The sequence below is a fragment of the Protopterus annectens genome, chromosome 13.part0 (genome assembly GCF_019279795.1).
Source record: "Protopterus annectens isolate FY-2018-M chromosome 13.part0, PAN1.0, whole genome shotgun sequence".
Lineage (NCBI taxonomy): Eukaryota > Metazoa > Chordata > Ceratodontiformes > Protopteridae > Protopterus > Protopterus annectens.
In genome coordinates this window covers 289,011,219-289,025,263 of record NC_056747.1, presented here as the reverse complement: position 1 = coordinate 289,025,263, position 14,045 = coordinate 289,011,219, and the positions used below count along the sequence as shown (strand labels likewise).

General features: G+C 38.3%; 1 protein-coding gene across 2 annotated transcripts in view; it reads right to left on the bottom strand.

Moving 5' to 3' along the window:
- POLR2J (RNA polymerase II subunit J) overlaps positions 1-13,123 on the bottom strand; it is a 97,926-nt gene extending 84,803 nt beyond the window's left edge. For both annotated transcript variants that reach the window (XM_044053854.1, XM_044053855.1), the window contains exon 1: positions 12,979-13,123. In XM_044053854.1, the coding sequence (XP_043909789.1) occupies positions 12,979-13,031 (53 nt within the window). In that variant the 5' untranslated portion in view covers positions 13,032-13,123. The remainder of the gene's footprint in view (positions 1-12,978) is intronic.
- Positions 13,124-14,045: the final 922 nt, after the last annotated feature.

Below are 14,045 nucleotides of genomic sequence, written 5' to 3'. Positions count from 1 at the left end.
ATAACAATGATGGTTCTGAGCTGTATTCGTTGAAGGACTTAATATTTCAATTGGAGAAGAGACTTTTCAAGCTAAAAACTTTACAAATTGACATAGCTTATTTAAATCAATGCATGTCTTTAAAAATTGTACCACAAGGTTTGAGACTATATCAGAACAAGTTCAATAATAGAGAAGAGAGAAAACTGAAAAGCTACAGTGAAGCAGTTAGGGGTAGTAATTTTATTTATTTTTATTTATTTATTTAACATTTGTTGACCGGGAATGTCCGACTAGGTTCCACAGAGCCTGTTTTCAGCGGAGGCCCGGGGAGAAATACTCCAGATGCATGTCTTTGGAATGACTGGAACATGGGTGGAGAACAGTTAACAATTAAATGAAGAGGAACAGGATTTTCCAGTAGTCAGACACTTGGAGAGATTGGCTCAACGTTATACAGAAAAGGGGGAATACAACAGGAATTACTCCCCTTGGAAGAGGAATTTATACCAGAATGGGAACAAATACAGGAATTGGATACACTAGAACATAGCATTGTGAATACTAGAAATGGTTATACCATTTACAATTACATGGACAGAATTATTAAAGGATTACTTTCAACTGACTACAAAGGGGGTGACATTTATTCCTTCAACAAAAGGAGATTTGGTAGGTAATATAATTGCTTTGAAATTGTATTCCAGGAAATTAAATTTTTATATAATGTTTGGACAGGATAAAAATGAAAATACAATAGGTTTAAAAAGGAGAAATATCTATACCCAAGAAAAAAAAAAAGAGTACCTATAACCCCCCATCCTATAGTGGAAACTTTTGAAAAACTAGTTTTGGAAGATATTTATATAATCTCCAGGCACAATAACAAGAGACAATGGAATTTAACTAGAGAAGAACATAACTTATTGATAGATCTAAGAAAAGACATTCATGTTCGTATTATGACTCCAGATAAAGGGGGTGGGGATGTGCTGTTTAAGAGTATGGATTATTCAAATAAAATGCAAAATTTACCATTTGATGAGATAACTTATTTAGGGGTATCTAAAAACAAGATCAATATCTAATACTCAAGGATAGATTCATACCTTGAAAAATATTTACTTAATAGCAGAATATATTCAGAGTTATATTTTATTTAATGTTTTATATAGAAAAGGGCCAGTAATACCAGTATTCCTCAGAATACCCAAGATACATAAAAATGTACTGAAACCTCCTTTTAGACCTACTGTAGCTGCAAGAGGCTCCAAAATTCATTCCTTGGCTGTTTTAATTGATACTTGCGTATAGCATGTGGAAACTCCACATTTAGTGAAGGAATCGTGGGAATTCCTGGGGTTATTAAAAAAGGAAATATGGGCAAAGGAGATTACCTTTTTAACAGTGGATGTTAAGGATCTGTTTACCACAATACCTAAAGATGAAGGCCTTGCATTATTTGAGAAAGCTTTACTCCAGGAATTGGACTTGGAACATAACATGGCAACATTAACTTGCGAATTAATGAGTATTGTATTGGAAAACAATTTTTTGTGGTTCGAAGGGGAATACTACCAACAAATAAAGGGAGTTGCCATGGGGGCGGTATGTATACGCAAACCTAGTTCTACTGGGTTGGGAAAATACAAATGTAAAGAATTCTCCTTATTGGGGCAAAATAAAATTGTATTCACATCACCTGGATGACATTTATTTTATGGCAAGGCACTGGTCATGAAATAGAGGATTTTATACAATATTTAAATTCCAGTACAGACTTTTTAGATTTTACTTATCAGTATGACATCAAGGGTATTAATTATCTTGACACCTATATTTCACATGGAGAAAAAGGATTTAAATCTAAAATATATAGAAAGAACATTTTTTGTAATGCATATCTACATTTTGAAAGTAATCATCCATTAAGACAGAAAAAAGTATTATAAAGAGGCAAGCTATAAGAGCTCGAATTACTTCACATCTTGAAGATGTAGGTCTAGTACTTGAAAAGGTCTCCATTATGTTTCAGGAGAGAAGCTACCCTAGGAATTTAGTGGATGAGATTATTAGAGAAGTACATGAAAAATGGGGTACGTTTTATAAGCCACCTTTAGGGGTAGGCTTAACCAAAATTAGTAAAGATATGGATAGTACTACAAAATAGGAGTACAAAGGATTTGTTAAAGTGTGTGTTCTACAATTTAATCTATGTACTAATGTCTTTCGGCTTTTCCTGGTTAGGGGTCACCACAGCGGAACTCCGGTTAAAAAAGCGCCCATGAAACAAATTGCAACATTTTTAGAACCAACAATGATGTATTCAAGAAAGTTGGTGAAAGACCTATATTCGTCAGTAAAACTGGGATGAATCTTAAAAAGTTATTTTAAAGAAAATTGGAAGAGGAAAATCAGTCAAATTCAGGAACTAGAGCATGTGGTATGTGTGGACAGTGCCCATATATAATTAAGACAAGAAGTATAGATTTAGATAACTGTTTGAAGAGTAAAATATTTTTAAAAAAAGGAAATTGCAGCACTAGCAGAGTAGTTTATCTGGCAGTCTGTATGACATGTACACAATTCTATGTAGGCAAGACAGAGCTTATGTTAAAAAATAGAATTTATGAGCATACTAATGATATAAAAAACAAGAGAAATTAATGCTCTGTATAAACACTCCCTTTATTATTCGTGATTTACAAAATTCGTAATATTGGACATAATAAAGGTAAATCCCAGGGGAGATGACTGGAAAAATCACTTAAGGAAAAAATAAAAACAGTGGCAGTTCAGGTTAGCTGCAATGCTACCCCCTGGTTTAAATGATACTATATCAATTGCCCCTATGTTAATTGAAAGAGCAAACAAATTATCAATATTCGGGAATGGATTTTAATTTAAAGAAATATAATTTTTATGTGAATGTATGGGGTGTGGGTCAAAGAATTGCAATTGGGTCTTTTTAGCAGTGGAAAAATAATTCTATGTGAATTTATCACTGCAATTTTATCTGAAGGGGTGGGTGGATTCTTAATTCAATTATGTAATTAATTAAGTCACTAATGAGGTTTATATAAATGGAATAGTAATTGTGGTGTTTTGTATTCTGATGACGTCTCTGTAAATGAGATGAAAGCACTTAATACTATTAAAATACATGGTGAATATTATTATACGTGGTGTAACGGAACGTTTTTTCTACATTCTTTTATCAGTTTTTGGTTTTATTTATAGTGCTGTCAATGTTTTAGTATTGTGGATGTTTTAACTACCATAGAACTGCAAAATTTTGGGTTGCAAGTTAATAATTAGAAGGCAGCAGAAGAGAAAGAATGATGACTCTCACAAATAAGTATTATATTAGTAGCAAAGATTAGAGAACTGCATTAGTGAAAGCTGCGAGATGCAGGGAAAAAATGGCAGCTTAAAGATGGGGGTGAACTTAAGTTACTAATGGAAAAAAATAAATACTTTGAAATACTAAAAAGCTCAGTTTAGCTCAACTTTTAGTCAAACATGAAAAAGGTATAGTTTGTGCGTGTGTGTGTTGGCACAGAGAAGTAGACAAAGTGTAAAACAATATAATAATGCTTCTATAAAACACAACACAGCTGGCAAAAGGAACAGGAGTGTACATGCAAAGTGCTACCTTTAATGCCAGCTTCATTAGGCAAAAGGAAATTACCCAGACTATGTATAAGGAAACCCAAAATCAATGAAAAGATACAGGCACTGGAGGAGCTGCCTGAGGAGTAGGATGGGGTGGGGTGGATCATAGCAGTCAGCAGTTGGGGCTGACTTGCCCGACTCAAAGGCAGTGTTTCAGAAAAGTTTCTGCTACACAATTCTTCTCAGAGAAGACAGGAACCACAGCACTCTGCAAAAGGAAAAATGTGCATTGCCTTCTGAGCAGTGTGTGGAAATGTAAACCTGGTGTCATTATGCTAAGCTCACACCAGCACTATGTGCTGTGAAGAAACAGGAAGGGGAAAGTTGGGGCTTAAAAATATACTATGAATTAAAGAAGATGCTGGACAAGGCGGGGCACTGCAGTTTCTCAACCTACAGCGAGCAAGTTTAATTTTCTGGGTTGATATGTCCCAGGACAGCACCAGGGATAGCTGGAAATTTTTGTCAGCGAAACAAAGGATACTTCTGCACAAGATAATAGTCAAAGAACTGGGGCAAAATGCTTAAAGGGGAGAAAAGAATTATTTAAGTCTATACCTGGAATATAAGCATTATTATGATGTCACATTATTTTAACAGACAAACATATTAAGATGTTGACAGAAGACTTAAGTTTATACGAGTACTGGAGCTAGCTTACCAATCGGTCCCAGCAAAAGCAGGCCCAGTACTTCTTTTGCTCCGAACCAGGCCAATGATGTATGGTCTTTAATCACTGCCCAAAATGAATTCCAGGACCCTACAACCACATTACTCTAGTATTTTCTTAAGTATAATTTGAGATGTCACCTTCTCTAACTTCATCTCTCCCACATCGTTCATGCTCACACTACACAATAGCTGGTTATACTGAGAAAGGGAGATGCGAGCTGAAAGCAATTTTAATGTAAATAAGTTCAGACTTAGTCTCTTCTTAGATCACAGCTCCCCTTCCATGCCCTTCACCTTTCCAGTGACTCTGCATGGCCTTTAGTAAGTGTACAGAGTACACCAATGCATTTTATGACTGAAAGCTGATCTCAGCATCTCTGGAGCTCAGTCCAGGAAGCAGTCACCCCATAGCATCACTTTCACCCTAGCAGTGATGATTAAAAAAAAAAAAGAAAAAATTGAGTAAACACGTCATTCCTTCAGTCACCCCCACCAAGGATTCAGGCTTTCAATGAGTTAATATGATGACCCTGAATTACATCCCAACTAATTGCGTGAATTACATCCCAACTAATTGCTGACAGTGCTATCTGCTGCAGTCATGTCTGGAGAAATCCTTAGTCTAGGTCTACTTAAACTTCAGTATCACCATCACATAAAAGTTGATCTTGCACCCAAAACCCAATATGACAGCACAAGTAAAATGAGCAGGAGTTCATCATTAGATGAAGCGTCATCACAGTGACTATTCAACTCTTAGTTCACCTCTAACCACCACACTTTGCATCCAACAAAGAGCCATTATGTGGCTTTTAGGTTGGTAAAATGGACAGGTGCTTTAAGGACAGTATTTATCAACTTCTAGATTATATAAAAAAGGCAAATTTGTGTCATACATTCGCCAAATGCATAGCTTCTTTCCATCAATCACACAAGTTTCTTCTCATGATGTTGCACGTTAATTAACCTTACATCTCCACCTCCATCATTAAAATACTTACTGAGAATTCTGAGTATTTATGGATTACCACGTTAAACCCAACAGTAGATCCAGCTGTGCCAATGAAAAACTTTCAAACACTAAATTACAGCTTCCAATTGGATCTCAAAGGCCATGTGCTTATTTTATGGACTTTGTTAAACACTCCAAAACACGAATTGAGAAAACACCTGTACTGATGTGAAAGCACTTGTGTGCTTTTACGTGTTCTGTACATTAACCATTAAAGTGTCTCCTCATGGTTCCTACTTTCAGTTTCTTTTGTTTTGCTGATACTGTATATACATGTATGCACTGGGATTTGCCCTAGCTGCTTTCCATTTGTTACAGCAATGCCCACAGGCATAACTCATCTAGCTCGTTTTCCTGAAAGACAAACTACTTACACCCATGGCTTATTCTGAAAGACAGTACACACAAGTTATACCAGGTCATTGTAAATAACCAATCTTCTTTTTGTAGTCAATGGCACCCCTATGGTACATCCCATTATACAAAAGAAAAAGTACCTTTCCCTTGGACTTGAGACTGTCAAGGACCTGCAGCAGTGGCTGCCAGATCACCAAAGTCCATAAAGTTTTTTCAATTAAGAATCATGAATTTAAATGTTTTACCTTTATTACAATCTAAATCACTTGGACATTCACTAGAGAGTTGTGGTACTACATAATAAATATTCTAGCTTGGCTAGGTCTTTCTTGCACTTTTTTTTTCTGAATGGTTTGTCTGAGCGACCTTTTTTTATCCTTCAGTTTGCATGTTAAGTCTCACATGAGTGAGAAAGAACTAAGCATAGACTATAAATATGGGTCAGTTGAGGAAGATTAGCAATCTTAAATAAATAAAAGTTTCAAATGGTCATAACAGGCTAATAAGAAAAGCAGCACTTCAAGTTCACACCTCTGGCCATTAATCTTGGGAAAAGAATATTTGTTTTCAAATGTTATTTGCTTTCTGTCACAGTCTTTCTTTACACTGCAACTTACACAAACACAGTGTAGTAGACTAAATTTCTGGAAACTGCTGATGGGGGATAGGGAAGACTTATCAGGACCAGTGGTTTAGTAAATGGATACCTGTACAGACCCAAGCAGAAACATTATTTAACTAGTGATGTACTTCATACAGTGCAATGAAAAAGTATTTGTCCCTTCCTTATTTCTTTTTATGTTTGTCACACAAACATTTCAGAACAAATTTAAATATTAAACAAGGATAACCCAAGTAAACACAAAATGCAGTTAAGTGATGATTTTATTTAACAAGGAAAAAAAAACTATCCAAACCTACATAGTCCTATGTGAAAAAGTAATTGCCCCCCCTGTTAAATCATGAAGTAATTGTGGCTAGTCACATTTTTAAGAAAGCTGAGTTCAATTTCACTAGCCACACCCAGGCCTGATTATTGCCAGACCTGTCGAATCAAGAGATCATTTAAATAGAACCTGTCAGACAAAGTAAAGTAGGCCAAAGGATCCCAAAAAGGAAGACATCATGCTGCGATATACAGAAATTCTGTAACAGATGAGAAACAAAGTAATTGACATCTATCAGTCTGGTAAAGGTTACAAAGCCATTTCTAAAGCTTTGGATCTCCAGCGAACCACGGTGAGAGCCATTATCCACAAACGGAGAAAACATGTGGTGAATCTTCCCAGGAGTGGCCGGCCTACAAAAATTACTCCAAGAGCACAGCGATGACTCATCCAAGAGGTCACAAAAGAACCCAGGACATCTAGAGAACTGCAGGCCTCACTTGCCTCAGTTAAGGTCGGTGCTCATGACTCAACCATAACAAAGAGACTGGGCAAAAATGGCATGCATGGCAGAGTTCCAAGGCAAAAACCACTGCTGAGCAAAAAGAACATAAAGGCTCCTCTCACTTTTGCCAAAAAACATCTTGATAATCCCAAAGACTTTTGGGAAAATATTCTGTGGACTGACGAAACAAAAGTTGAACTTTTTCGGGGTGTGCGTCCCGTTACATCTGGCATAAAAGTAACAGCATTTCCGGAAAAGAACGTCATGCCAACAGTCAAACATTGTGGTGGTAGTGTGATGGTATGGGGCTGCTTCTGGACCTGGACGATTTGCTGTGACTGATGGAACCATGAATTCTGCTCTCCAACACAAAATCCTGAAGGAGAATGTCAGGCCATCACTTCATGACCTCAAGCTGAAGAACACAGGGTTTCTGCAGCAGGACAACGATCCAAAACACACCAGCAAGTCCACCTCTGAATGACTTAAAAAAAAAAAAAAATGAAGGTTTTGGAGTGTCCTAGTCAAAGTCCGGACTTGAATCCAACTGAGATGCTGTGACATGACCTTAAAAAGGTGGTTCATGCTCGGAAACCCTCCAATATGGCTGAATTAAAACAATTCTGCAAAGAAGAGTGGGCCAAAATACCTCAAAGACTCATTGCCAGTTATCGCAAATGCTTGCTTGCAGTTGTTGCTGCAAGAGTGGCACAACCAGTTATTAGGTTTAGGGGACAATTACTTTTTCACATTGGGCCATATAAGTTTGGATAGTTTTTTTTCTTAATAAATAAAATCATCACTTGAAAACTGCATTTTGTGTTTACTTGGGTTATCTTTCTCTAAAATGTATATTTGTTTGATATCTGAAACATTTAAGTGCGACAAACATGCAAAAAATAAGAAATCAGGAAGGGGCAAATACTTTTCCATTGCACTGTATAACAGCCATAAACATAAATGGTGGTCTGCTGAATCATTTTGTGCATTCTCTCTTCTCACAAACTGTCATCTTCTATCAACAAAAGAATCAGAAAATACAAAGGGACTAAGAGTCACATCATAAACCATAATGCCTTCAAGCACTACAACTGCATTATATATGTATTTAAATTTGTTAACTGGAGTAGAACATTGATCATACTGTAACAAAACAATGTACCATATACAAATAACTATTATTCAAACAAAAAAATATAATGTTATGCTATCTGCTAAACCTCAAACTCTGGATTAATTACCACCTATCATATTAAAAGATAATTCAAATAACTTAATACCTAGTGTTACGCAGCAAAAATATCTGGGAGCCTTAACCTTGCATTCAGTATGCATTGAGAATGTTATCAACATTACAACTGAAACTGCAATAAAATACCCCAACTACTATCCCAAAATTATATGATGGCTTGCTACTAGAAAATGTTTTTATTACCGAGACTGAATACACCTTCTCCCTTGTAATACTCCTTGAGACAATCATACCCACTACTCTGACCTCTTAAAAGGTATTTCACTGATTATCAGTAAGCAACCAAACTACAGAGTTACTTTGCACTCTACTGTATCATAATATGTCATCCACCCCCTCACTTTGGCTACTGTCTTTAGAGGAAAGCACTTTCACTAAACTTGGACCAGCAACATGAAATGAACTTCCTGGTGAAATACCTTCTCCAAAAACGTTCAATGGCTTTGAGGCTAAACTAAAAGAACATCTTCTAAAATTAGTTGCCTGTAGTTTTTTACCTAGTAAGTTTAATGCCAACAGTAATTATCATACCTCTCAAATGTCCCTGATTTTGACTCAAATGCTCTGACCCTTGTAATCCCTTCTAAAACTGGCGACTTCTGAGAAAAAAAGTGGAGAATTACTCTTAATATGGCAATTAGGCTTATAAACTTCTTTTACTTCAAAAAATGGATATTAATTCACATTTTTCTTATTCTGTCAATGTCTCTACTTACTATTATTTTACATGTGTCATAGGATCACAGGTAGGTACTAGGCTATTGACCCTAGGGCCTATATAAGCCTAGCCAAAAAAGATACCCTGGCTTTTGCCACCCAAGAAAATTATTTTCCTGTGCCCCTGTCGAGCAGAGCCCCAGGGTGAATTTCCTATTTCCCATTCAATCATCAAGATTTTTCTTGAAGAGTGCTAATGAGGAGCTTTGTTTAATATAGATAGGTAGTTTGTTTCAGAGTATGGGAAGTCTCTGGGACAGGACTCTATCCCTCCGGCATGTTCTGTTAACTGTAGTGACAAGGTTTTGGTTCCTAGAGCATGTAGCTCGGAGGGATTGAGATTTCTTTAAGTGGAGCATGTCCAACAGCTCTGGGTTTGACATAGCTTTGTATGTTAGGCAGAGATCGCCTCTGAGTAGGCGATATGCGAAGGAGTAAAGCTGGAGTTTTTTTTGAGACAGTCTGCGTAAGGCATCTGTTTGAGGCTGCTAATCCTCTTTGTGAGGTATTTCTGCGGCCTTTCCAGTTGTTGCAGAGGTCTTGTGAAGTACATACCAAAAGGAGCATTGTACTCTATAATGGGTCTAATGAGTGACGAGTAGAGGGGAACAATGACCTCTTTTTTCCTGGATGTGAAACCTTTTATGATGAGGTGTGCCAGATAGAGAAGGATTTCCTGACTACTGTGGTGATGTGATTATCAAAGGAGAAACTACTGTCCACCTGTGTCCCAAAGTCTCTTATCAGACTTTCGGTGTTAAGTAGACTACCACCTATGTGGTAGCTCATGGGTACAGAGTTTTTACCAAAGGGAATGAAAATGCACTTCTTGGCATTGAGCTTGAGGCCATGGCTTTGACACCAGGCATCTGTCTCCATGAGGCCCTTTTGTAGGATCTCCACATCGTTAGCAGTTTTGATTATGGCTCCTAGTTTGCAGTTATCTGCGAACTTCGTTAGCCAAAGACCTTCTGTGTTAGCCTGTACTTTAGAAAAGTAGATACGAAACAGGAGAGGACCCAGGACTGAACCCTGTGGTACTCCACTTGTCACTGGTCTGAAGTCGGATTTGGAGTCTGCTACTTTCACAGTGTGGGTTCTGTCAGTGAGCCAGTTGGCAACCCATCTTGTGACATAGGGATTTATATCAAGTTTAGTGAGTTTATCTATAATTCCAGAGTGGGGGATGGTGTCAAAAGCCTTGGTGAGATCTAGATAGGCTGTGTAAACCACCTTACCCTCGTTTATGGCTTTGGTGACTGCTTCAAAGAAGTCTATCAGGTTTAGGAGACATGATCTGCCTTTACAAACCCAAACTGGGTGGGGTCCAGAGTTTGGAGATTACCAATGTCTTTGTGTACAAGATCCATGATGGTATGTTCCATGGCCTTGCAGACCAGGCTCGTTAGGCTAATGGGGCGGTAGTTCCCAGGGTCCGTGGTGGCTCCCCCTTTGTGGAGAGGGATAACCGTTGCTGTGCGGCATTCAGTGGGCACAAAGCCTGAGGTGGGGCTATGATTGAACATGGTGCTTAGGTGGGGTGCCAGTTCATTCTGCAGTTCATGTAGAATGCTGCCTGGGATGTTGTCAAGTCCCATGGATGCTGTGTTCTTGGCTTTGGAGAGTGTGTTTTTTTACCTGTGCAGCCGTGATTACAGGAACTTTGCATTCTTCCGGTATAGAGATGGGCCCTTTAGAGGGTGAGAGGGGGGGGGGTAAAGTTAGCACTGAACCTATCTGCCAGGATGTTGGCAATATCTGTTGGTTCTGTATATTTAGTGCCATTGTGCTGTAACTCAGAGCAGATCTGAGTGTGGCCATTAAGATTCTTGACATAGCTATAGAATGCTTTGTGGTTGTCTTCAGAATCAGTGGCGATTTTGTTTTCGTAACTAGCTTTGGAGGATTTTATGAGGGATCTCAGCTTCTTACTGAGGCTGACCAGGGAGTTCCTCCAATCATGGAATTTTACTCTTTTTGCAACAGTTTCTTTCTTCTGTTGTAGAGTTTGTTTATGGCAGGGGACCACCAGATTGGCTTCCTTTTTTTGGAGGATAGCATCTTGGTTCTGTTAGGGACAGCACGATCCATGCACTCGTGTAAGTGCTTATAAAGTGCATTTGTGTAGGATTCAGCAGTCGTACCACTACTGTCCAACTGCATGGGTGTCATGAAGTTTGCCACGTCTGTCTTAAGAAGCGTGAAGATGGCTTTGGAGAATTTTTTTTACAGTGGTTTCCCTAATGGGTGGTGGAGGTGGGATGTGGATGTCTAGGGTGATTAGCTTGTGGTCAGAGCTGACCAACGAGGAACTGACCTCTGGTGTGGAACGCCGGTCACCCATGTTGGTAATGACCAGGTCTAGGATATTGCTGCCCCTGGTGGGGGTGTGGATAAGTTGATCCAAGGCATTTGAATTTATGAATTCCAGAAAACGCTAAGCAAAAGAGTTGGTACACGAGTAGTTTTCCCAGTTAATGGTGGGATAGTTGAAATCATCCATTATTAGGGTGTTGGGTTATACCCTAATATTTTCCAGTGTATGAAGAAACGAGGAGTGGGAATCCTGGGGCATGGTGGGGGATCTGTAGCAAGTCACAATTTGGATTGCAGTCTTGCCCAGAGTTAGTTGCACTTGGATAATCTTGGATGTATTATGCTGAGCAACTAGTCTGGAGGTGTGGATATCCTTAATGAATATGGACACGCCTCTGCCTTTAGTGTTTCGGTCCAGGTTAGGTGGCCGAAAGGTGTGGTATGAACTATAGCCTGGTAATGTAAGGGTGCTCTCTGGAGCCTTGAACCAGGTTTCTGTCACTGCACAGATGTTGATGTTCTCCATTTTAATGAGTGCCTCGAGTGAATGCATTTTGAAGTTTAGACTTCTAGCACTGAGTGGCATTACCATCAGATTTTGCTTGCTTGTACCTGTTAAGGTGGTGAATTTGTCATTTGAACCTTGTCTAAAAAAGGCACTATAGGGGTGGCAAGAGCCTTAGCCAGTATCCGGAATCCTAAGGGCGACAGGTGCAGGCCATCTCTGGCAAAGCATCGTGGTCTACCGAGCATGTCATCCCAGGCAGACAGATACTGGATCCCCTTAGAATGACACCAGAAGCTTAGCCAATTGTTGAAATCAATCATTCTTGTCCTTGTACTGGGGTATAATTCTGGGTGATGGCAGGATGCTACTCAGGGCTAGGGTCATACCTGCCTCGGAGAGCTCCTCCATGTCTCTTTTCATGTAGTCCAGGGAGGTATGTCACAGGTCATTCACAGCAACATGGACAATGACAGAGTCATATTAGTTCCGGACTATTTCTGGATTTGTCCCCAATTGATTGAGAACTCTGCTAAATATCACCTAAGACAATACAATCCAACTTGAAAATACTACAAATATGTTGACAATGTCTAAAATACTGTAAATAATCTTCTCTTTTCTATAACACACTATTACCTACGGTTTGTATTACTTAACATGCATCGTGTTATTCTGCCTGCTATGCCATATTGTGATTGTTTATTACTACACCTTTACTGTGCATTTTCACTTTTGCTATGTTGTAGCTTCCTATCATGGAACAGGAGACGTTGCTGAAAAGAGACAACAAACTAATCAACTTGCCAAGTTACTAAAGGTCAATTTAGAACAATAAATGAAAACATAACCACCACAAATCACTTTTAAGATCCGTCCCATACCAAAAAGGGCATCCTAACACTCACTTCATTACATTTACTAATAGATGGCCTCAACTAAGGCTTTCATTGCAAGTACAATCAAATTCACGCAATCATTTTCTCTCAATAACATGTCCATTCAGTTTACAATCATGACGTTCTTCCACGCTGTCTATTCAAAAGGTGCCAAAATATAACTATTAACTAACTTTAAGCTTTCACTTCGGTTTTAGCTTACTTTTTTTCTCCCTCGAAAAGTAGAAACGATTCGAAGGCTGGGGGCGCGTTCATTTTCTACCACGGATGAAGGAAAACAACAACCCCTTTAAACCAAACTGAAATGTATACAACGCTATACTGAAATCCTTTTGCAATACTTCCGGTGTTACACAAATTTATGCCCTACCAAAAAAAAAACACGAAATCCTAATAAATACTTAGTTCCAAAATGTACCAGCATAACAGTACAGGAGAATGTTGGAATGTGTTACCAAATATATGAAAATATAATGACATCGAATTATCTCTGCGATTATATTTATTTTGAGCGTCTGAAACGTATTTGTTTTAAGCCAGCTTTAATTCTGAGCATTATGTTGTACTGCCAGGGAAGACGACAGTAATTTCTGAAACGATAAGCATGTACCACAATTGTAAACGTCATTGCGATTTGCATTAACAGGCAATAGTTTGATGGCATTCTTATGGATACTCGCACATCATGCCTTATAAACTATCCATGATTTTGCCCCACACCCCACACCCCACACCCATTTTTGACGCGTATTTCTGGTAAACCACTAAGGGTTTCACTCGGTCAATGAGTCCAAGTCGCGTTTCATTCTTCTTACTGTTCAAAAAGTGCATTTTGATGCAAACTCTGCTGTTCTATTATTTTGTAAGCTAATTAATGTTTAAAAAGTATTCCTTTTGGCATTTGTTCCCCAGGTTGAAATCTTGAGCAAAGAAGCTGAGATAGATGCCTTATACTACACCTGCATAAAATCACAATCGGGACTGTACAGGAACAGGTTTAAAAAATACTATAACTGCTGTGCCAAAATGAGAAGAAAAAAAAAGAAAATCACTTAAATGTGAAAACGTTTTAAATTTGTATTGGTCTCATGACATCCTTTTCTCCAACGAAAGAGCTTACATTCATACCTGTCAACTGTACCACACTGTGAGAAATGTTTCCCATTTTCAATCTTAAAAATGCTAGGTTACCACCTGTCCCTTTTTCCACAGGACAGTCCCTATTTGGGCATTCGTGTCCTACAAAAAAAAAAAAGAAGAAGAAATGAA